The sequence below is a fragment of the Schistocerca gregaria genome, chromosome X, assembly GCF_023897955.1.
Source record: "Schistocerca gregaria isolate iqSchGreg1 chromosome X, iqSchGreg1.2, whole genome shotgun sequence".
Lineage (NCBI taxonomy): Eukaryota > Metazoa > Arthropoda > Insecta > Orthoptera > Acrididae > Schistocerca > Schistocerca gregaria.
Genome location: NC_064931.1, coordinates 829918588 through 829945440, shown reverse-complemented (window position 1 = coordinate 829945440; position 26853 = coordinate 829918588). Strand labels below are relative to the sequence as shown.

General features: G+C 37.5%; 1 protein-coding gene across 1 annotated transcript in view; it reads right to left on the bottom strand.

The window, feature by feature from the left end:
• LOC126299332 (uncharacterized) overlaps nt 1–26853 on the bottom strand; it is a 793355-nt gene that overhangs the window by 484964 nt on the left and 281538 nt on the right. Inside the window, exons 18-20 of the mRNA XM_049991162.1 lie at nt 17816–18003; nt 11401–11583; nt 4021–4291 (exon numbers count right to left, since the gene is read on the bottom strand). Of these exons, the coding sequence (XP_049847119.1) occupies nt 4021–4291; nt 11401–11583; nt 17816–18003 (642 nt within the window). The remainder of the gene's footprint in view (nt 1–4020; nt 4292–11400; nt 11584–17815; nt 18004–26853) is intronic.

Here is a 26853-nt window from a genome sequence, read left to right as displayed (position 1 = left end):
AGCTACTCCCCTTACTCCATAATGGTCCAACTTCTGCAGTAATGTTTTGTGGTCAACACAGTCAAAAGCCTTCGTTAAATCAAAGAAAACACCTAGCGTTTGCAACCTTTTATTTAATCTGTCCAAAATCTCACAGAGAAAAGAAAATATAGCATTTTCAGTTTTTAAACCATTTCTAAAACCAAACTGAACATTTGACAGCAAATTATGTGAATTTAAATGCTCCAGTAACCTTGTATATACAACCTTCTCGATAACTTTAGCAAACACCGATGGCATAAAATAGGTCTAAACTTGTCAACATTATCAATGTCTCCCTTTTTATAAAGTGGCTACACTACAGAGTACTTTAATCGGTCAGGAAACCGACCACTCCTAAAGGAAATGTTACAGATATGGCTAAGTACTGGGCTAATACACATAGAACAATACTTCAGTATTCTGCTAGATACCCCATCATGTACATGAGAGTTCTTGGTCTTTAGTGATTTAATTATTAACTCATTCTCCCTCTTGTCAGTATCATAGAGGAACATTTCAGGTAGAAGTCTCGGAACACTATTTTCTAAGAGCGCTATATGATTCCCTGTTGGGAATAGGTTTCTATTTAGTTCACCTGCTATATTCAGAATGTGATTATTAAATACTGTACATATATGCTCTGCAGACCAGCCACTTCCTTTACTACTGACCATATGGTTTTAATTTTATCCTGAGACTTAGCTATTCTATCTGCATACCACATAATTTTTGCCTACCTAAATACTTTAAGCACCTTACAATACTATTTGTAATGGGCTCCTGCATTTAGATTTTGACTGTTTCTAACGTTTTGATGTAATTGCCACTTTGTTTTACAAGATATTCTTATCCCTCTAGTCAGCCACCCAGGCTGCCTGTTTGTGCTAGTACCCTGTTTTGAACGTTCTAACAGAAAGCAACTTTCAAAGAGCACGAGAAAAGTCTTGAGAAAAGCATTATATTTATCGTCTACAGTATCAGCGCTATAAACATCTTGCCACTCTTGTTCCTTGATAAGGTTTACAAAGGTCTCTACAGCAACTGGATCAGCTTTCCTAAACAGCTGATGACTATATTTAACACATGTTGCAGCACAAAAATCTTTTACAGTTAAAAATTTGTGCATCATGATCTGAAAGGCCATTCACCTTTTTGCTAACAGAATGCCCTTCTAGTAATGAGGAATGAACTAAAATGTTGTCTATGGTTGTTCTATTGTTCCCTTGCACTCTCGTTGGAAAGAATACGGTTTGCATAAAATTATATGAATTAAAGAGGTCTACCAGCATCCTCTTCCTTGCACAATCACTTATAGAATTAATATTGAAGTCACCACTTATAACTAACTTTTCTATTTCCTAAAAAGTGAACCAAGAACCTCCTCTAGCTTTAGCAAAAATGTTGTGAAATCGGAGTCTGGGGGTCTATAAATAACAACAGTTAGAAGTTAAGCTTCGTTAAATTTAACCACACTGGCACAACATTCAAACACCTTTTCAGTGCAGTACTTTGAAACATCAATTGACTCAAATGGGATACCGTTTTTCACATACATGGCTACTCCCCCACACCGCAAAGAGCTCCTCGAAAAGCTGCCAGCCAACCTGTATCCTGGTAAAGGAAGCCTCTAAATTATCTCCTTATTTAAGAAGTGTTCAGATATACCAATAATTTCAGAGTCAACATCTATAAGCAGTTCACTAACTTTATCTCTAATACCTTGTATATTTTTATGAAATATACTAATTCCCACATTACTCGGATACCTAGGCTTCGTCAAAAGTGGATCCTTTGTTAGAGAGACTTCCCTTAAGCAGGAATACCTATCAGTTAACTTCAATCTAAAAAAGTTGCAGCTCTAACACCCACTATTACAGGAATTTTCCCATGAGTGATCCCACCAACCCCATCTATGCTGACACCTATATGCTTTGCCAACCTCCCCTTCCCATACCTGTTGAGGTGCAGGCCATGTCTAGTGAAACCCGTCCTGCTGACACACTCCACCGACACCACTGAAATGTGACCCATGCATTCGTGTTGCCAGTCTGAGTGGCTATCTTTTCCAGGTCACCATCTATGTTATACTCCCCATCCCTATTAATACTATTACCAGCCCCATCCACAATCACTACCTGATCCTCTTTAGTAAAATCCCTACACAACCCCCCTATGTTAACAGTCACCTGAGCCAATCCTGCATTAGGCTTCACAATGCTGGTGACCTGGTACTCACTTCCCAGCACTTCCTGCAACTGCTGGCCTACACCTCTGCCATGAGAACTACCTAACAGCAGAACCTTCTTCTTCCTCTTCGACTTTGCAACTGTTCTAGCCACCGTAACTACTGAGGTCTGCTGCATACTTCCTACATCTACAGCTACTAGAGATTCCTCTCCACTAGACTCTGACAGTTGGTCATATCTATTACAAACACCAATAGTAAAACTATCTGAAAATCTCCTTCTCTTAGCAGATCTCTTGCCAACAGCCAGCTCCCATTCACCAACCCCCTTCTCCCTCCTCATCCTATCTAGCTCCTCCTGTGGGTTTTTCAACTACACCTGAAGGGCACAGATCTTATGCTCCTGCTCCTCTATCAACTTACTCTTGTTACATAACCTGCAGTTCCAGGAGAGGATCTCACCAGAATGCCCACTGGCTTCCTCACTGCATTCCCCCCAGTTAAAATACTTTGAACAAGTCTCACACCGCAATCCACTATTCACTAACGTACGGCAAAGCCCATACTTCTCACTCATGGTAAAATTTTACTTTTTCTAAGTTCCGCTACTACAATAAGAAGATGTTAAAAACCTGACTACAATAATAACAAACTTACACTACAAGGGAAGTAACTACTATTATTAACAGTATTAATAAACAACAAATGTGAATGTAACAAAAGACTAATACAGAAAGAGAATCAAACGACTAATGACACAGTAACAAAGATGAAAACAGTTCCCAAAAAGTTCTTCTGAAATTATTTCACCAGGAAACACAAAAAAACTCCAGTTGAAGACTACTGAAGTTCCTAAATAAACCACTATATGCAAACAATTAATTAGTACTTAGCTTTTGATGTGCCACTACAGCTGCAACTGGTCAGCGCGGAATGTAAACACAGGTAAGAGGTTACGTTGCTCAATATGAAACACTCACAAGTATCAGGTCATAACAGAAGAAAGGCAGAGGTGAATGGAGAAACCAGTAATATGTATATATTAAATATTATCACAGAAACCTTTAAAATATGTATCTGAAACCTAATAATATATAAAAACTTGGAGAGAGATCTCACACGCAGTCACTCGCTTATGATGTCACACCAAAGATCTTAAGGCTTTTCAAATGAAACTAATGTTCTTAACAGTCTACATCTTTATTCTTCATTTCTACATATTTGCAGACCTCAGCTGCTAGAGAGCTCCAAATTTTAGTGTGTAACACGTCAGTGTGGAATCTAACTCTGTCACTGTGTGATAAACAACATGCTGCAATTGAGTTTTGAATTTGGGGAGTTTGTCCACACATGGAGCACCCCCTCCTTAAGTATGACAGTACCAGACAACACATGAATGCTGCAACATCTGTAACAATCTGATTCTTTGTGATCACTGTCTCGATTATCCTCCACACAATTCCAACTTGGCGAAATCTGATTTCCATTTGTTTTCAAAACTGAAACAACTCTTTTGAGGACTTCACTTTGATAATGATGAAGCGATGCAAGCAGAGGTAACATTGTGGCTTTGTCAATGAAGTTGAACATCCTACAGTGATGGTATCATCATAATGGTCTCCCACTGGGAGAAATATCTTTGCCACCAGTGTAATTATGTTGAGAAATAAATATGTAGACATGAATAACAGAGATGCAGAATATCAATAACGTGTTTTATTTAAAAATCCTTAAGAGTTTTCACATAAAAATCCACAGGCATTACTTTTCAGCACACCCTGTTAATATAAAAAAAAATATAAAAAGGCACTTACTTCACTAGAATCCCATTTATACTCCATTAGATATTTCTTTGCAGTTGGATCTGCTTTTTTCAGAAAAATTTGAAACTTTGTTGGGCCGTTCAAGATAAATGCAGCTACATCAGTTCTGAAGCTTGTATTTGGAAACTGATAATCAGCACAAACCATTAAACCTAGTGTCTCATCTACAGAAGGCCAAGTGCACACTTTTTCTTGTATTCTGTCTTCCTCAATTCCACCCTGCTGCTCTTCTGCACCATGTTTCATCACCAGCAATTCAGACCTACATGCAGACAAAATCAATAAATGAATGAATCTTGGATTTTAATGGCACCAAATTTTTGTGAGTTATTGTCAAACATGGATGCACAGTTATTTGATAAACATAATATTGGTGGTTCAAATCACAATCAAAGAAAAAATATTTTTGATGGATAGATAAATATCATATACGAAAAATGCCCTTGTTATGGTATTATGTACCACTTACAAGGAGCCAACAAATGAAACATAACTCAGCATAAAATTATGGGACAGGATTGTACTGTTCTGTATATTTGTTTCACAAGAACATTTAGGGATAATAGATAATACTAACACAAACTGAATTTGCCTTAAAGTTCCATGTAACAGTACAAACAAAAACATATAGTTGTGTTATGCATGATCTGACATCAACAAAAGGCTGACACTATTCTGTTTGAAATTTAAGTTGTCTGATTTTTATCCTTAGAAGTAAAGATATAAGGACAAATATACCCAGGCTAAAATATAGACTTCCTACAAGTAAAAATAATTTTTTTTCTCTTTTTTGTAAAAACTTTATAAAACTTTCATTACTGACAGCCATTGTTCACAGATCACAGTACTCTTACTTACCTATATTATCAGCAGTTTTGTGAATGTTATCTGTGATTAGCTTACTGTAATAAGGTGAGATTTTTTTTTTAGCAGGATCACTTTACAACTAATCCAGTAACATTATAAAAGAAATGTCTTGTTTCTTCATCTAAATTTACATCTACGTAACTACTCTGCAATTCACACTTAAGTGTCTGGCAGAGTGTTCTCCGGACCACCTTCAGAATACTTCCCTGCCATTCCACTCTCTAACAGTGCATGGGAAAAATGAACACTCAATTCTTTTTGTATGATCTCCTATTTCTCTTATTTTATTATGATGATCATTTCTCTCTATGTAGGTCGGCAACAACAGAATATTTTTAACATTCAGAGTAGAAAGTTGGTGAGTGAAATTTCATGAAAAGATCTCACTGCAATGAAAAATGCCTTTGTTCTAATGATTACCAACCAAACTTGCTTATCATATGTTACACCCTCTGCCCTATTTTGTGGTAGTACAAAATGATCGACCTCCTTTGAACTTTTTCAGTGTCCTTCATCAAACCTATCTCATAAGGATCCCATACAGCACAGCAATACTCTCAAAGAGGGTGAACAAGTGTAGTGTAGGCAGTCTCTTTAGTAGACCTGATGCACCTTCTAATCATTCTCCCAATAAAATGTAGTCTTTGGTTTGCCTTCTCCAGAGCATCATCTATGTTATCATTGCAATTTAAGTTGTGTGTAACTGTGGTTCAAGGATATATAGTCAAACTGACAGAATTTAAATTGTGTGATTTATCATGTAACCAAAATGTAATGGATTTCTTTTTGTACTCATATGGGTGACCTCACATTTTTTTCTTACTGAGAGACAATTGCCACTTTTCGCACCATACAGATATCATGTCTAAGTCATTTTGCAATTGGTTTTGACTTTCTAATGACTTTCTTACATGGCAAATGACAGTATCATCTGAAAACAAGAGGGCTACACAGATTATCTCCTATTATATGTATTGGGAACAGCAGAGGGCCTATAATACTTCCTTGGGGAATGCTGATTATCACTTCTGCTTAAATCAATGATTTTCTGTTGATTATAACGTACTCTGACCTTTCTGACAGGTAATCATGAATACAGTCGCACAACTGAAGTGACACTCCATAGGCATGCAGTTTGATTAGAAGTCTCTTGTGAAGTACAGGGTCAAAAGCCTTCTGGAAATCTAAAAATATGGAATCAATTGGAGACCTCCTGTTGATAGCACTCACTGCTTTGTGTGAATAAACAGCTAGCTGTGTTTCACAAGTACAATATTTTCTGAATGTGTTCTGACTGAGTTTCAATAGACAGTTTTCTTCAAGGTAACTCATAATGTTCATACACAGTATACATTCTATAATCATACTGCAAATTGACATAAGTGATATGGTCAGTAATTCATCAGATTTCTTTTACTTCCTTTTTTTATAGTATTTGGTTTGACCTGTGCAACTTTCCAGTCTTTTGGTATGGATCTTGTGTTGAATGAGTGGTTGTATATAATTACTATGTATGGGACTACTATATCAGCATACTCTGAAATGGACGTAAGTAATATGTTATCTGCACTTAAAGATTTGTCTTGTTAAGTGATTTAAGGTGCTTCGTTACACTGAGGATATCTACTTCTAAGTTACTCATACTGGCAGGTGTTCTTGATTCGAATTCTGCACTATTTATTTTTTGGTGAAGGAATTTCATAAACCTAAGTTCAATAACTTTGCTTTAGTGACATTATCATCAGTAATACTACCATCACTATCACACAGTGAATGCACTGATTGTGTCATGTCGCTGGTGTACTTTATGGATGCCCGGAATTTCTTTGGATTTCTTGTCAGATTTTAAGGCAGAGTTTCACTGTGGAAGTTATTAAAAGCACCTCACATTGAAGTCTGCACTGAGTATTGAGCTTCAGTAAAACATTGCCAATTTCAGAGATTTTGCTTTCTTTCAAACTCGGCATCTTTTTTCATTGCTTCTGCTACACTGTTATGATCTCTTTTGTGTACAAAAGAGGTCAGTACCATCATTTATTAATTTATTCAGTATAAATCTGTCAGTTGCCTCAGATACTGTTTCTACAATGAATTTAATTCGACTCTAGTCTACACTTATTTAGTTAGTTGGGAACAATTGGAGGCCGACTCTTAGGAAGGTGCCAAACAAATTTTTGGGCACTTTTTTTAAATATATATATTTTGCATTTAATTTTGATAGGTTTGGATGTTGCAGTAGTCAATCTCACTACAATGACCTTGAGGTCACTAATCCTTGTATCCACCTTGATGCTCCCTATTTGTTCAAGACTCTTTGTTAATAAGAGATCAAACATGTCTTCACAACCAGGTACAGTTTGAGTGGGCTCATGAAAAATTGCTCAAAACAATTTTTGTAGAAAGCATTTAGTGCAGTTTTACTGTTTCTGACAATGTTTTATGCCTACCACTGGCTTTGAATACGTATTTTTGCCAACACGGTGAGAGTAGATTGAGGACTGTAGGAGAGGGGTACCTGTTTGTGATGAGACTCAAGTTTTCTTTGAAATGTTCAGCAACTGAATCATATTAAACTATATGATTCTGGAGACTCTTTCAAGTCTCAAGCATCTATGATTTATATACGCAGACTGAAGTGACAAATGAAAATTTGTACCAAGGCTGCGATTCACACCTGGGTCTCCTGCTCAATAGACAGATGTGCTAACCACTACGCCACCATGGCACAGTGTCTTTGCACAAATGCAGAACTACCCTAGCATGTCTCCCGCCTTAACCCAAATTATCACTCATGCGCCTGTCCAGTTGGAGTTCCCCTTTAACTCGAACAGCATTGCAGGGGCTCTTTAACTGCATTGGAATAGCACTACAGCATCAAACAAAATGGGGTTCCTCCCTAAAACCCCTGACATAGGTGCTTTAATCAAATTAAACTACACAGTTCCACAGACCATTTCAAGCCCCAAACATATATTATGTAAATATGCAGACTGAAGTGCGAAATGAAAATTTATACTAAGGCTGAGATTTAAACCTGGGTTTCCTGCTCAATAGACAGATGCACCAACCACTATGCCACCAAAGCACAGTGGCTTCGTACAACTGCATGGATTACTCTAGCACTTCTCCTCTCCGACCTCACTTGAATTGAGGCATGCTAGGATAGGCTATGCAGTTGTGCAAAGCCACTATGCCAGGATGGCATAGTGGCTAGCATATCTGCTTTGTGAACAGGAGACCCAGGTTCAAATCATGGCCTTGATACAAATTTTGATTTGTCACTTCAATCTGCATGTATACACCTTAGATGTTTCATTAGATGCTCATCTGCTATTCCAATGCAGTTGGAAAGCCTCTGCAACACTGTTCATGTTTAGGGGGAATGCCAAGAGGGCTGAGGTGTGAAGGGGTATTTGGACTGTGGAGGGAAACATGCTAGGGTAGTACATGCAGTTGTGCAAAGCCACCATGCCAGGGTGGCATAGTGGTTAGCACATCTATCTAGTGAGTAGGATAATGGGTACCGTATTTACTCGAATCTAAGCCGCACTTTTTTTCCGGTATTTGTAATCCAAAAAACCTCCTGTGACAAGAGATGGTTGCTAATAGGAACTTTTATGAATTGTGAATCACATGCAGTATTCTCTTCACCACAAGAATAATATGAATGTAAACATTTTGCCATGTATTCTTTCGTGTTTGCTGCTATCTCATTTAAATTATGTCTGCGTAATAAACTACAAAACTAAGAGTGAGACAACAGCAAACACAGAAGAATATACATATCATGTCATGTTTATATTCATACCATTCTTATGCAGAATAGTGATATGGCCAGAAATGAAGCATGGCAAGTGACTAGATTTTCAAATCTAAGATGACTCTAATTTCTGTGCAGAATGTAATGGACCAAAGAGGCGTCTGCAAAGATTTTCAAAAGGATAAAATTTTTCGATAAACTCTTGTTTAGAACATCTTCTATAATACACAGTCGATTATTTGGTTCTTGTTTATCATTATCAAAGAAAGCAGCATTGTAAGTAACAACAAATAGCAGTCTCTTGCCATTGTTTTGCTAATGAGATGATTCCTCTCTTTTCTTTAAATTGTAAGTGGCAGTAGCGCTCACAAAAGCAAGCCATGCCGCGAGTGGCGACAGGCCGTAAACACTCATTATCAGAATGCGACAAACAATGCATGACACAGTACAATAATGCATTTTCAGCTTAGAGTGATGTAAAAACCTATACCAAAGAGAATGGCACTTATCAGATCAAAGAAAAATAAGCAATCACTTCAAACAAGACGAAGCATGTGAAAAAGAAAGGGTAGACGTATAAATATGGATGGAGCACCAGATGAATAGAAATGCCTACCTGGTAAAGCTTAGCTGTTAAGTTTATGACTCGAACAAAACTACTGTAGCTGTATTGTTATTCATTTGACCTAAATTGTGTCTCATATTACAATGGACCAACTTTATTTCAATTTGGAGGTGTGGTCTAAAACTTTTCTCTCTCCTTGAATTTTGAGCCTGAAATTTCAGGTGCGGCTTACATTCGGGATTTTTTTTCCTTGATTTCAAGTCTTATTTTTCAGGTGCGGCTTAGATTTGAGTGTCGCTTAGATTCGAGTAATTACGGTATTGAATTCCGGCCTTGGTACAAATTTTCATTTTTTGCGTCAGTCTGGATATATGAATCATGTGAGTGAGGGGAGGAGAGGGGGGGAGGGGGGTTGATAAAAGAAGCCAATTATTAACTTATTCCAGTTGTCACGTGTAACCTTTAACCATACTAACTCACAAGAAATATCTACTTCCATTTCACTATAAGGTAAATTACTTGTAATAGCAACAAAGACATCAACAACAATTGTATTTAATCTGTCGTTTGTGAACCCCATTAGGTCCTTTGTAAAAATTTTGGCTGAACTTATCTCCAGCTTTGGCCAGCCTTCACTATCTATAACGATTTGAGCTTCAATGCTGCCTATTAGCACTCGGACCTATGGATCTTTCTCAACACTGTTACTACAATTTGCAACTACAATATTGATTGTTGCTATGTCTACCCTATGTCTGTATTCTTCCTGCACCCTTTGAAACTGAAGCCCTTTGTGCACTTTCCCCGAGAGCCTCTGACTTAAAATGCCACCTGGGCCATCCCGAACAGTCCCTGCTAGCCATGTTGCAACCTTGTACATATAGTGGACACCTGAACTAATAAGCAGAACCCAAAACCCCATCACTCTATGGCACGAATCGAGGATTCTGCCACCTTCATGGTCAGAGAACCATTTGCACCTCTGATTCGGGCCCTCCACTCAGTTCTATACCAAATGTCCACAACCAGTCCTCTTTCTGTCTGAGCTACTGGACATTAATAACAGCCTCTTTTTAGATTTACAGTTAAAACTCTAAGAGTGCACATTTCATGAAGAGTCAGGTAACATATTTCTTCTTCCAGCATATGTCTCACAAAACAATAGTAACAGAAAAATTTAGGCAACAGCAAGCTCCCAACTGTCATTCTTCTAGCGTCCATGGAGCAGGAACATGGGGAAATTACAGTAGTACCAGAAGGACTCTCTGCCACATATCATATGATGGCTTGTGGAATATACTTATAGATATATGTATGTTGAGAAGCTAGTTGTTAGTAACTTTCATTGTATAGCACGTAATCATATTTTTCATTTTGCTGAGGAACATACAGGCTTCCTCAGTATAGTGTACACCACTTATATCATGACTATGCATGTCATCTGTTGCTACAAAACTACTTATCTTGTTACTCTATGTGCTATCACAGCATTTAAAAATTAAAAAATGAGTCTCAAAGCATGAACTATGATGATGACTAGACAGATCAATTTGTCATCATATTTCTGTGTTATAAAAGGCTATTAATTTTTTCTTGGGCTAGTAATCATAATTTGAAATAAATAGTTAAGAAGCATAGTAGTTTTAGTAAAACATTATTGTTAACTAAGATGTATCACATGTGCTACCTTCCATTCACTAATTAATATCAGTGAGGCCCACTGAAAAGGTAAGAAGTAAGGACATTACCCACAGAATCAGGGAAGAAAGGAATGCATGCAAAACACAAAATGAGTGGACAGGATAATAGGACATGTGATAAGACATCAGGGAATAATTGCCATGGTACAAGAGAGAGCTGCAGAGGGTAAAAAGAGTAGAGGAAGGCAGAGATTGGAATACATATATAAATAGTTGAGGATATAGACTACTAATGCCACTCTGAGATAAAAGAGTTTAGGACAGGAGGGAATCTGTGGTGGGCCACATCAAGCCAGTCAGAAGACTGATGACTGAAATTATATGTTAAGTTATCTCACATAACTCATTAAATTACATAATTATTCATAGGTACAAATTACACACACACCACACACACACACACACACACACACACACACACCACATTTAATACAAGAGGACAGAACAAAGAACAGGTAGGGTCAAACAAATATACTTACTGGGCCTTGATGATTTCAAATTTCTGCTTTGGCAAACTAAATGAGAGGCTCACTAATTTAGTTCCTCTGACTTTCAACTGACCCTCCACAGCAGAAGATGAGTACAAATTTGTTTTCAGCTTTATACCAGTCTTTCCATAGTAAGCATCCAGACCCATGGTACCAACAACATCAATTGCAACACTGAAACATGACACATAAGAGGTAACTATTACAGTCTCACAATTTCTTACATTCTGTTAGATGACATAAACCATTAGTTCTTATATTGTAAAATAATACCTACATAAAGGAGAGTATACATTTTCTAGGATGTAATGTAAGACAGTAAGAAATTATTGACTTTATAGTAAAATATTATGTAGTAATGCACACATCAAAAAAGTTTTTCATCACCTTGGTTCTGAGAGTTCCGGAGCCTGCACAGAAAACTGTAATAGAGATCAACACAAACATCTTTTCTGCCCCTTTTTATTGCTCATGAAAACCACACATTGCATGTTGTACCATTATACAGCGAGACCTTCAGAGGTGGTGGTCCTGATTGCCATACACATCAATACCTCAAATATGCAGTAGCATGTCCTCTTGCACTGACGCATGCCTGTATTTGTCATGGCATACTATTCACAAGTTCATCATGGCACTAATGGTCCAGATTGTCCCACTCCTCAATGGCAATTCAGCGTAGATCCCTCAGAGTGGTTGGCGGGTCACGTCATCCATAAACAGCCCTTTTCAATTTATCCCAGGTATGTTCGATAGGGTTCTCAGCTGGAGAAGATGCTGGTCACTCTAGTCAAGTGATGTTGTTATCCTGAACAAACTCATTCACAAGATGTGCATGATGGGGGCATGAATTGTCATCCGTGAAGATGAATGCCTCACCAATATGCTGCTGATATGATTACATAATTGGTCGGAGGATGGCATTCACATATTGTACAGCCATTACGGTGCCTTCCATGACCACCAGCAGCATACATCAGCCCCATGTAATGCTACCCTGAAACATCAGGGAACCTCCACATTGCTGCACTTGCTGGACAGTGTGTCTATTAGCCTGACCAGATTTTCCTCCAAGCACGTCTCCGACGATTGTCTGGTTGAAGGCATATGCGACACGCATCAGTGAAGAGAATGTGATGCCAATCCTGAGCAATCCATTTGGCATATTGTTGGTCTCATCTGTACCACGCAGCATGGCATCGTAGTTGCAAAGATGGACCTCGCAATGGACGTTGAGAGTGAAGTTGCGCATCATGCAGCCTATTGTGCACAGTTTGAGTTGTAACACGGAGTCCTGTGGCTGCAAAAAAAGCATTATTCAACATGGTGGCATTGCTGTCAGGGTTCCTTGAAGCCATAATCTTTAGATAGCGGTCATCCATAGCAGTAGTAGCCCTTTGCCAGCCTGAGTGAGGTATGTCAATGACAGTTCCTGTCTCTGTGTATCTCCTCCATGTCCGAACAACATTGCTTTGTTTAACTCCGAGATGCTGGACACTTCCCTTGTTGAGAGCCCTTCCTGGCACAAAGTAACACTGCGGATGTGATCAAATGTGGTATTGACCATCTAGGCATGGTTAAACTACAGGCAACATGAGCCATGCAACTACTTCCTGGTGGAATGACTGGAACTGATCGGCTGTTGGACCCCCCCCATCTAATAGGCACTGCTCATGCATGGTTGTTAACATCTTTGTGCAGGTTTAGGTATATCTCTGAACAGTTAAAGAGACTGTGTCTGTGATACAATATTGACAGTCAACATCTGTCTTCCGGAGTTCTGGGAACAGGGGTAATGAAAAACTTTTTTTGACACATGTTGCATGCATCAATTTCATTGCACTAAATTAATAAATGTTGTGAGATGACAGGTTATAACACATGAGAGTAGTCATGGTTCTGGCATCAGTGATTGACATATTCCAGCTTGACCCTAAGTGTCAGTGACAGACAGGTAAACAGGTGCAATATCTACACTAGGGACATTCCACATTTGCATGTTGTCAATACCTGGCTTACGAATGGAGGGCAAAGGCAGAGAAAACACCGGATGTTACGTAAGGGGAATAAAAGAACTGCACACATGACAGAAGAGGCTGATGCACCAAAGAGAATATGTTTTTAAAACAAAAAAACATTTTTTGAAGTTGCAGGTTCTTGAAGGCAAGTAATTAACTGAATCATTGTCATAGGTAAATGCAATGACAAATGGCTGCCACCTGTTAGTGACAGAAGCACTAGCTGTTAAGCTATGTCTCACCAATGTAAAATCATTTAGATAGCTGCTATAGATGGAGAACAACAGTTTCATGTCTCACAAGCTGTAAGGTACTGACCCACAATCATCCTCAGAATAGGCAAAGAGAATGAGTTTTTACACGTAAAGGTGAAAATGTGACAAAAAAGACACTGAATAAAGTATTTTATTATTGTTAAAGTGGGGGAATGTAGTGGAAGCTGAAATATAATGAATGTGTACAGAACACAACAGTGATCATCTACAAGGATAGAAAGCATATTGTTCCAGTCACATCACATACCAATTCTACCCAATTGGAGACAGGGCCACAGTTGTAAGACATCATGTCATATATCAAATCTGCTGCACAGCTTCTATGTTGGCTGTCCCCATGAAATAAACCACCTCCCCATAACAGTTTCAGCACATGCACACCTCCCACCACACTCTTAGTATAATCTTTGCTCACACTATTTCTGTCCTCATGAGACATATCTGGGCTGCCCAGTGCTTAATTTCTTAAATTATAGGTGCCAGAATATGTCTCTTCAGTAATAATCCTCCTGAGAAACTCCCCTTCCCCCTCTGCCTTAAAAGTTACAAGTTTCAATTTTTTTAAAATAAACTTACAAAGAGAAACCATTTATTACAACTTACTGTTCTGAAATTCAGGTTTTTAAAACAATTTCTTATAATCAAAACAATAAAACCACAAGATGTAATACAAAAAGTAGGTGCTAATGTCTGTCCCCATAGAAGGCGTTAACGTTCAAACTCTCCATAAGTTATTTATTTCTCATTGAGCCATGGAACATGAGATGTTGCCTTGCTACTAGATCACTGAAGTTGTTGCTAGTTGTAAACAAATGTGATATGTACCAATCACAACTGCAGAATGAAGCTCAACTTAAAAAAAAAATTAAAAAAATACAGCAGTCAACACAATTGTCACCAATATGTACCAATCACAACATTGGAATGTAGAAGAACTTATCTTGGATATACTATATACACAATGTGACAGTATAGCCGCCATAATGGCACCTTATAAACTTCAAGAGTTGCTCCGGGCTAGGATATTGGGTTGGGTATACTCTTTAAGACAGTTGTCATTATGCACACTGGCATTTGACACTAAGTGGAGGTGTTTGTGAGTCATGTGGACGCTGAGCATGGCTGCCCACACTGGCAATAGCTTTGTAGTATTTCCAGTAGATGTTGGCATCCTTTGAGCTCTATTATTGGAGCAGTCACCATATATGAGAAAAAAAGCTGATGATTATCATATGACATAACTCGCTCTGAAAGCATGTGGTTGGTTTTCCCAATGCTGGAAAGCCATTGGGGACAAAAATGGTGGAAAGGGCTGCCAGGACAGACTAAAGGAACTTGTTAAAGACTGACAATCAGATATGTTCTAATAAAATGTGGACCCAGTAAGATACTGGAAAGCCACTACAACAAAAATAAAGGGAATATCATAGCAAGTAGGAGGGTATAAGTGTTCCCTCAGTGCAATGAATAGTTTTTAAGCTATTCTATGTTAAACAACTTGTAAGCTGTAAGAATTAAAAAAAAATGTAACTCAATGACAACTACACCAAATTTCATAAACAAAGTGTCAATGGGTAGAGCCCATGGAGATCTATCAGAGAATTAAACCAAAATTGTGATAAACATTAATATTTTTCAGCTGTAGGCTTGAATATACATTCCATATGAAAATTGGCAAATTTAGCCATAAGATTAGTTTATATCATAAAAGTAGCAGCAGCGTTCAAGAATAACTACAGTTAGGAAATTAGAGATAGATTCACAATTAATTGTTTATATTTACTAACAACAATATCACTAAAACAAATGTTTTTCATGTTGAAAGTGTGATTTATGTGAAAACCAGTTTATGTACTAAAAATCTAATTTCAGCACTGAAAAGCTGTTAAAATTTGGAAGTGATTTCATAAATAATACTTGTATATAACAATAGATTAATATTTTGACATGATCAGCAAGCAAATATACTTAATTTGACTCATTTTCTAGAATATAAATACCCAGCTGCCACCCTGGCTCAGCCTGGCAAGTTTGGGCAGTATTTGTGAGCTGTCTTAGATATGAAGTAGTATTCATGATCTAGGGAACAAGGAATAATGTATGTATGTAGGTATGTATGTCTCTGTGTGTGTTGGATGGGTGGTGAGTCAGTCACTTTGTGAAAGTACTGAGATTTTTCTAAGTGCCACATTGGGAACCTTCTGCACTTGTTGCCAGCGAACATGTAGGAATATTGTCACACTGGGCACATAGAAAATTTTTGAGTGTGTCACCGTGAAATATTGTTTCATAATGGACTTACATAACTTTCATGCATGTTGCCAGTGAACATTTTCAAGCTGTGGACTTAAAAGTATTTTTCATCAGGGACAATTCTGAACTCTGAAATTTTGCTACTGATCTAGAGTGTATATTTGGACTTGTGGTTTTTGCTAGTTAGTATCTGAAGTCTTTAACTTTAATCTGAAGCATGTTGGAGATACTGCCTAGTTATTTACATTCTCACATAGGATAAACATTCACCCTTGGAAGTTGATTCAACTTGCTGCTGCAGATCATAAGGAAAATAATTATAACAAATTCATGCAACTCAGACCCCTGTTAGTTTTAAACTTCATTACACAAATCCCATCTTGCACTTCTGACTGGTAATTGTAATTTACTATTGAATAATTTGGGCCAATGCAATGCGTGAATGGTTGGTCCCTAGAAGTTAATGCAGGCAGACTTTAGAAAAATCCATCCTTTCACTGTGACCCATTAATGTATGCTAATAACTAAAACTTTAATAAATAGATAATATGCACAATAGTGCTGGGAGCTTACAGCTGTTTCAGTGATCCATTGGACACTGACTTTCAAGTGGCATTTGTTCAGTTCAGTACTTACATTTTACTCTTACATTTTCAAGTTAGCTAGTGCATATAGGAATAAGTGGACAGTGCAGTACAGTGTTGTGTACTATATATTAAATTTCCAGTGCCAACTTGTTCCAGTGAGTTAAAAAAATTCCCTGGGAGGTGCTAAAATGTTGTATGGGCATATTCTAGTCAAAATTATCCCTGGCACTCTTGACAACTGAGATAGTACCTTGAAGTCTCTCCATAATTACACAACTGTTAAACTTGCACTCTGCCCCTGTATGAAGATATCAAGCTACATTCATGCTTGTGATCCAACATTAATTTTCTCATAAGCTTTTACATTTTGTATAGCCTCACTTTCTACATATGATTCTTTAATTTTAAAATCCTTTTATTGTAAGCAAATTAAGCTGTTTCTAAACATTTTAGTGATAATAAACATCTTAGGTGGTCCTGAAACCAAATTATTCTAAGATAAAATGATAGCCTCTGCTATTCCTGGGATGCATAATAACAAATCAAATTAAGATAGAATGCTACTAACAATTTATAGGAGGTGCTGATTGCCAGAGAGGCACATTTAGAAGTAGGCTGTTGGATATTATTCTGCTACCAAACAAAGTTGTTCATCAGATGCAAAAAAGCACACACATACACTTTCATACATGCACAACTTGCACCCATATGGCTACAGAGTCCAAAGACGAAAGTGGCCATATGAGTTGGTCACTTTGTAGAATAGCTGAATAATAGCCAATCATCTTCTTTTAAATGTGTCTGTCTGTTGCTCAATGCCTCCACTATGTGATGAGTAGTACTCTCCATTATAATTCATATGTTTACATACTTTTATTCGTATTTTAACCTTTGTAATAAATGTACTAACAACACATATGCATACATCAGAATGTATGAGATTTGGAGCTAACATTTATCAAGATGATAACACCCAACAGAGATGTACTTTCATATATAACAGTGGAGCTGTTGACAGTTTCTTGCCGATGCCCATGGTAGAAAGTGTCTTCTTGTGATTTAGGCAGCCTGACACATTTATTATATGTATCTCTGTCAGCTGTTATTACAAATAACTTACATGACTGGAAATAATTAATGGTTCTAGTTTTCTTTTCTCTTTATTCTAAATCTAGAACTGAAAATGACCTAATATGGACAAAACCAGTTAGTATAGTTAAATAAAAACTGTGATCAAAACTGTTCTCTTCACCACACAAGAGATTTGTTGTACCTTGGTTTTATTTCTCCTTTTAAATCCAGGTGACCTGAAGAATTGAAATCAGTAATATTGAGTTGACCAGACATTTTTAGATGAACAGCAGCAGTGCCGACAGCATTCAAGTTGATTGGAAACCCACTTCCAGTAGGAACAACATAGTTTGTATCCAAAAACATCAAAGACTTCTTGAGGAATACTTCCTAGAAGATATACACATTTAATTGACATAGGTTACAATAAAAACTTTCCCCATCATAAATGTTTCAGGCTAAAATTAAATGCTTTAGAATTATGCAGTTAATAAACGACTTAAATACAGTTTGCTGTTTCAGTACATCTACCAATGAAATCAGCACAATATGGTTAGGAACCAAACTGTTATTCATGATATTAGCAATACAGTGAATTCCTGCTTTAACTGTTAGAAACGAAAACTATTTATTGATCAAGAATTATAAGAATAATTAAACTTGCAAAAATTTCATTTCCATAATAATAAAAAAATGTTATGCTACTGAGCCTATATATCATTGGCATCAAAACAGAAGCCCTTTAAGTTTTGTGTTAAAAAAAGTAAGTTGAATGCTTTTCAGTATTTAAATTTCTCTTTTTTGGTCTAAATTAATGATTTCCCATCACACGTTAGGGACTCTGAACAAGTACTGTTTGCAGATGACACCAGACTGTTGATTGAAGGGAATAAAGAAGAAAATATTACTGTATCTGCAAAAGATATTACAAAACAAGTGTCTGAATGGTTTACCAGAAACAGGCTAGTAGTTTAGCCCCAAAAAACGGTACTCATGGATTTCCACACTGATCAAAATAAAAGTCTGGCACAACCTGTAATATTTATAGATAACCAAAACGTTAGTGCTGTCAATGAAACTAAATTTCTTGGGATTCATATCCAGGAAAATCTTAAATGGAGCACTCATATCACATCCCTAAATTCAAAACTAGCAAAAATGAGCTATGTAGTAAGAATTCTTTGCAACAATACTAGTGCAGAAACAGTTTGGGCTGTATACTTTGCTCATGCACATTCAATACTGAAGTACTGTGTCATTTTTTGGGGAAATGTACACCAGGCCATATCAGTTTTCAGGAAACAAAAGGCAATTATAAGAATAATGAAACAAGTGAGCAGTATAAAACAAAATAAACCTTTCTTTAAAGATCTAAAGGTCCTACCCCTTCCCTACAATTGTATACTGGAAGTAGTCATGCATGTCAAAAAAGGATACTGAGAAAAGAAAACCTTTTTCCTCAAAACAAAAGTGTCCATGATTACAGTACCAGGTCAGACAGTGACATACATGTTAATCATTATAACACTACATTATGCCAAAAAGGTGTATATCATGCAGGAACAAAACTTTACAACAGATTACCAAGACAAATAAAATCTCTTCCTGAACTACAAAGCTTTCAAAAGCCTGTGACAGCCTACCTTCTGAAAAATTGCTACTATTCAATCTCACAGTATCTTATGGAATAAAAAATGTAGTTTCTATCTTTAATTGTAGAAATAAGTTATAATATACAGGTATTTCAAAAAAATTGTAATTATTAACTGTATAGATACAATTCACTATAAAAATTTAAATAATGTATGTTAGACGTTTGAAAAACCAATAGCTAAAAAGGTTTTCTGTCCAATATCCTATGTACAATATATGTACTGAAAAAGAGTTTTATATGGACAAATAAATATATAAGTAATAAATAAGTCAACTAGTTTTAAAGCTGGGCTTACAACTTACAACAAATATTACTGAGAACTTTGAAAAACACTTAAATGATAAAAAATGTTAAAATTGATTTAATGAAACTTCAGGTTATTTAATTTTAGATTAACTGATGAAATTGCTATCAGAGCAATCAAAAGTTCTTTAACAGAGTAAATCATCCTTTTTGGACCTACAAAATGTTTATGTGCCTGTCTGCAACTCTCAACTATTCAGTGAGTTGTGGCCTTCACTCTGAAATTATTTAGAACTGAAGACACATTTAGTAATTTCTCTCAGCACTGTATTCATATAAGTTACTGTTAATTAGAAACTGGAATTGATTATCAATGAGAGAATTGATGTCCTGTAAAACTATTAGTAATTTAAGTAATGCTTGAACGCATACCTATACACAACTGTAGGTGAATATAGTGTACGGTTACCATTACATCATTCTGTGCAGTTGGGAGGTACTTCAAAACAGGTGACTGCCAAGTCATTTTTGAATAACAGTACTCTGATGTATCATCACTCATGTCATGTGCAATTTCAGAGACTGTACATCCATACAGTTCACAGGCCTGCTTATAGAGGCCACTTGGGTCAGCCCCCTGGCATGCACACGTGTGCCAACAAAGAAACACTATTATTTAAGTAAACACAATTAAGTGCTCATCCTACCCTGTACCTGGTATTACTGTTGTCCAATCAACATGTTCAGGGCAATGCACAACCTGTGTCTTACAAGTTGCTCTATAAAGTACTATGTTCCATAAATTGTACCAAGCAAGATGGCACAGTGATTAGCACACTGGACTGGCCATCCTGATTAAGTTTTTTCCCTAAATCACTTCAGGCAAATGCTGAGATAGTTCCTTTGAAAGGGCATGGTCGACTTCCTTCCCCATCTTCTGTAATCCAGTGGGACCAGTGACTGCACGGTTTGGTCCCTTCCCCCAAATAAACCAACCAACCATCCATCCATAAATCATGTTTGTTCTTATTTTTAACAACTCAAATATGAGTAATGATATAACATTTTACACTTTACAATTAGTGTTCTGAAATTGATATAACAAAACTATAAGAAGACAATACTGAACTGAAAATGCTAAAATTGGTGCATGACAGAATGATCCTTCTGAAAAAATAGACAAAAATGAAAATCAGTAGCTACATACAGAAAGATAAACATTGAGAAAACTGTGAAAGCAGTTAATGTTTGGCAATGAGGGCATCTTTCATGAACTTTCTACAACAGATTGTAGAAGTGCAGTATACAGTTCTCATTGTCATCCTTTATACAGCTGATAGTTGTTCATATTTGAAACTGTGAATACATTTCATGTACTTGAAAAGTAAGGTATTTGAGGTTGATCCAATGTTTGGATCAGTTTACTCCTGAGCAATTGTAAACAAGTGCATCAAGCACACTAATGCCAACCTTAAAACTGTTTCTGAATACTTATCAGAGTGTAATCTAATGAAACATATTGTACCTCAAGTACCAGGAATGGGGCCACGTCTGTTCCTTTTGCCCATTAATGATCTAAGCTGAAACATGGATTCTCATAAAGCAATGTTATTTGCAGTACCACAAAAAAACGGAAACTGAGTAAAACTTACAGCAATCAGTAAATTCTGTTACAAAAAAACTTACCAGCTGGGTGTAGAATTAATTTTTTTTTTAACTATCACATTAAAATTTCACAATGCTCCAAATAAGAATATGTCCATTCCATTTCTCTTAAGCAACAATGAATGACTTGTTCCGATCCTGTTACGAATTTGGGTTCTGACCTCCACGTATTTTCTCTTTAATGGAGAATACTATGAACAAACACAAGGAGTTGCAAAGTCGCAATGGGGAGCCCATTCTCACCTGTGGTAGCGAATTTCTATTTGGAGCATTTCAAAGAGGAAGCTTTGGCATCATCCAAATGGAAACCTACTTGTTTTCTTCATTATGTGGATGACTCGTTAGTGATCTAGCCCCATGAACAAGCTCCTAGACTTCTTTATACACCTGAACTCCATATATCTGAACATCAAATTCACTATGCAGACCAAAGGAGAAGGAAGATTACGATTCCTGGATGTGTAATGATAATTAAGGTGTAATGATAATTGACAACAAGAACCAATTTCTACAATCTGAAGTGACAATCCTGAGACACTATGTTACTCTAAATCGGGTTCGACCCAACGTCTAACGCACAGAAATTATCTGTTACCTTCCATGGCTCAAGACTTATCATGAGTTACAGGGATATATTAGCATAATTAATTTCTACAGACATCACTTGTGACTTATGTTGGCACCATTGACAAATGCATTGGCAGTTAAAATCACATGCAGCAAGCAGGCTCTCACTTGAACCCCTCAAATGGAACAAGAATTTAACTGAATTAAATTCACCTTATTATATATTATAATGGTAGCCTATCTAATTAAGACAACTCCCGCATCAATTACGTCTGATGCGAGGGATACTGCAATCTGAGCTGTGCTTCAGCAGAAAGTTGCAGGTGAGCTACAACCATTATGCTTCTAGATACAGTTTTCTAGCAAATGCTAAACACTTACATTGAGACTTGTTTCGCCACCTTGATTACGGCGCACAACTAACATTCAGCATCTCAAGGGTGTGGACAATGTTACTGATGATTACCTATCTCAAGCAAATGAATTCTCAGCTGGCATCAACTATGATGAACTGACCAAGGTCCAACAACAGTATATGCAAATTTGCAATCTTCTGCAAGATGCTATAACTAAATTGAAGCTTGAGCAGCACACTATCCCTGGTTCCTCCATGTGGATCTGGTGTGATGTGACACAACACTATCATCTTCCACTGGTCCCACTCCCTTGGAGGAAGCCATTTTCAATAGCTTGTACAGACTGTCACACCTGAGGGTACATCCCACTAGTAAACTTGTTAGGACCATTTTTTTTCTGCCTAGATGTGAAGTGAGACAGCAAACTGTGGACCAACACCTGCTTGGTTTGTCAGCATTGCAAGACTGATTGACAAACATATTGAAATGCAGATGGCATGAAATACTCAACATCTGGTTGCAGCACTTCCACTTCAACCTGGTCCTCCCCCTACTGGAGTCAGAAGGTTTCCAGTATATGCTTTCCATGAGTGATCACATCATCTGTTGGGTGAGGCAAAATTCACACCAAACATAATGGTTATAACATGGCAAGGACATTTTCACAATTGCAGATATTGTGTTTTGGCTGCCTAACATCTATCACTACAAACCAAGGCCATCTACTTGGGCCCATATTGTTCTCCAAACTACACTATGTGATCAAAAGTATCCCAACACCCCCAAAAACTTACATTTTTCATATTAGGTGCTTTGTGTTGTCACCTACTGCCAGGTACTCCATATCATCGACCTCAATATCATTAGTCATCATGAGAGGGCAGAATGGTGTGCTCCGCAGAACACATGGACCTCAAACATGGTCAGGTGATTGGGTGTCACTTGTGCCATATGTCTATATGCGAGATTTACACAGTTCTAGACATCCCTAGGTTCACAGTTTCTGATGTGACAGTGAATTGGAAACATGAAGGGACACATACAGCTCAAAAGCATACAGGCCGACCTTGTCTGTTGACTGACAGAGACCGCCGACAGTTGAAGAGGGTCGTAATGTGTAATAGGCAGACATCTATCCAGTCCATCACACAGAAATTCAAAACTGCACCAGGATCCACTACAAGTACTATGACAGGTTGTCTGTTGACTGACAGAGACCGCCGACAGTTGAAGAGGGTCGTAATGTGTAATAGGCAGACATCTATCCAGTCCATCACACAGAAATTCAAAACTGCACCAGGATCCACTACAAGTACTATGACAGGTAGGCAAGAGGTGAGAAAACTTGGATTTCATGGTTGAGCGGCTGCTAATAAGCCACACATCACGCTGGTAAATGGTAAATGACACCCTGCTTGGTGGAAGGAGTGTAAGCATTGGACGACTGAGCAGTGGAAAAACATTATGTGGAGTGATGAATCATGGTACACAATGTGATGATCCAATGGCAGGATGTGCATATGGGAAATGCCCAGTGAACGTCATCTGTCAGCGTGTGTAGTGCCAACAGTAAAATTCGGAGGCGGTGGTGTTATGGTGTGGTCGGGTTTTTCATGGAGGGGGCTTGCACCCCTCGTTGTTTGCATGGCACTATCACAGCATAGGCCTACAATGATGTTTTAAGCACCTTCTTGCTTCCTACTGTTGAAGAGCAATTTGGGGATGGTGGTTGAATCTTGCAACGCGATCGAGCACCTGTTCGTAATACAAGGCCTGTGGTGGAGTGCTTCTATGACAATAACATCTCTATAATGGACTGGCCTGCACAGAGTCCTGACCTGAATCCTGTAGAACACTTTTGGGATGTTTTGAATCACTGTCTTACCACCAGGCCTTACTGACTGACATCGATATCTCACCTCAGTGCAGCAGTCCGTGAAGAATGGGCTGCCATTCCCCAAGAAATCTCCCAGAACCTGATTAAACGCATGTCTGCAAGAGCGGAAACTGTCATAAAGACTAAGGGTGGGCCAACACCATATTGAATTTTAGAATTACCGATGGGGGTACTACGAACATGTAAGTCATTTTCAGCCAGGTATCTGGATACTTTTGAACACATAGTGTATTTAGCCTTTACAGTGCACAGTGGTACCACATTACAGGCTACCATCCACAGAGAAATGGTTTTGTGGAATGCCTGTATTGAACACACAAAGAAGCCCTTATGTGTCACGGAGGTCAGCAGACAGTCCTTACCATTGGTTCATTTAGGTTTGCATTTCATTTGACTCACCCTCATATGTACAGCTGGGAGTCAGGACATATCACACTGCGCAACTCATCCCATGCCTCTCTATTAGCACAGATTTATTCATGGAACTGCTCGGTCTACCAGCAGATTTCATCTTCCTAGCAGAACCACCAATGACTAAGGAGCTACCAGCTCTAATACAGACAGTGAAACAACACACTCCATAACTAATAATACCGCCGACCCATGGCTTAACAAGAATTTTTGAGCATGAGGCTTTCGCAGACTGTGGGTATGTCATGTTATAGGATGATCAGACAAGCACTGCAGCCACCATATTCTGACCCACTTCAGATACTGAATAGGGAAGACAATTATTTTCATAATTTACTACATATGAAGCCAGTCACCATTTCAGTGCATTGTCTCAAACTCACCTGGGTTTTACATGATACAAGCAGATAGCTGATGCAGGGACTGCTTCAACTGATGACAGTACTCACCTTACTCTAGAGCATGACAGAACATCAAACAGTAAGAATACTAAAAATGCATTCAAGGTGAGCCTTGATGAGCAACCATTTGAACTGAATGACGTAAATATGAAAGTGGTAGATGAATTCATTGTGGCTAAAGGACAGCATGAGGAATGACTGGTTGAGAATGTTTTTTTTATTTCTAGGCAGTTCACATGCCATTTCAAACTACTTGATGGCATTTAACCTGCAGTGATAAGATCACAGCTATCAGCTAACAGTTTTGTAACAACCATGTCCACTAGGAAACGACCACCACCAGCAAGCATGTAAGAATGAAGGGGTAGCACTGCATCTTCTCTACTGTCACCCCCACAGCCACGTCCTCCTCCATGAATGCAACTTGTTAATTTCAACACCAACCAGCATTCCTGCTATGATCACCCCCCCCCCCCCCCCCATAAAAAAATCCCTCCAACCTTCATTATTATCACCTGTACTAATAAGGGGAGAGGGACACCAGCACAAAGTCTTCCCTTCTCACCAAGAATTGGTCCTACCATGTCCTGCACTGCAGCCACCTGTGACATGGCTGGTCATACAGAACTGCATGAAGATAATGTCAGCAACTGCAGCCTTCAATAACTTCAAGGAAAACTTAATTAGTGATTTCACGGAAAACTGAAATTTTTCATGACAAGTTTCCACTAGCTATGTAAACAAATTGTCAAAAAGATAATCTCTTCAAGTAGGTTTTGCACATAAAAAGAAAGATTGGTGTGATATTTAACTGTTAATAAAAAATTTTAAATAAAAAATGGAAAAAAGTTAAATTTTTGTCCAATACCTTGTCTAAAAGTAATAAATGAAACAGATTAGAGGAACCTTTGTAGGACCTCTGAACAATGCTTGAATTCGTATAAAGCAAATTAGATGGTGATTGTAAATTTAAAGTTGAAACTTTAAACTAAAATCTTAGAATTTTAAAGAGTTCTTGAGGATATTTGGTGAGTTATGTAGACTGTGCAGTCTTATTGGCTTTGGTTTAAAGCATCATTTGGAGATGCATCAAATGTTTCTCTAATTTCTTTCAGTTCTTACTTTAGGCTAATCATTTCACAAAACATTTGACGTTTTTTCAATTTTTGTATTAACTGGAAAGCAACATTTTTCTGATAGTGTTTATATTAAGCTTAAACAAAAATGTCCCTTAATATTTTCATTACACGTTCATATCTAAAAGACAGCTGTTGTCTGATGTAAAACCTTTACTATACTGAATCACTGTTGTATATAAAAGGCTTTGTTGGTAAGGACAGTCATAAGTAAAAACCTATGAGGAACATGCTATGAACTTGCAATAAGAAAAGTATGTGGGTATACAAATTTGTATTACTTTGTAAGTTATATCACTTTGTATCATCTTTTGTGTATTATTTTATGTATGTGTTTGTGTTTACCACTTCCTTGTAATGATTTCACATAACATTTATATACACATTTGGACAACATTCATACAATATTTACTGTCTATGGATGGATAAATATTATATATAAAATAAAATAATTAATCTTTTCATCATGTTACTAATGTCTGATATAAAAAATTTGTCAAGTTGTACTGTTATTATTTCAAAGACAAGCCAGTAAATACAGGGGTAATCCGAATAGTAAGGTCTGCTATTTTTATATAAGTACAAGGACCTGTTTATTTCTACAATGGTTTACACCAGTTTACAGCTTGAACATTTAGCTATTTTTCGACAAAATCACCATTTCTGTCAATGCATTTTTGTAAACGCTGTGGTGGCTTTTGGATGCCCATGTCATACCAGCTCACCACCATGCTTTTCATAAAGTTATGAACTGGCGCGATTGTTGCTTGGTCTCAGGTGTAAAGTGGTATGCCCAGGTTTTGGCAACCCATGACAACTGAGTCCAGAAAGTTGTCCTGTTCGGCTGCAAGACTGTGAAGAAATGTGCAGGAAGCATCAAATCATTGCTGCATGAGGTCCTCAGTCAGTA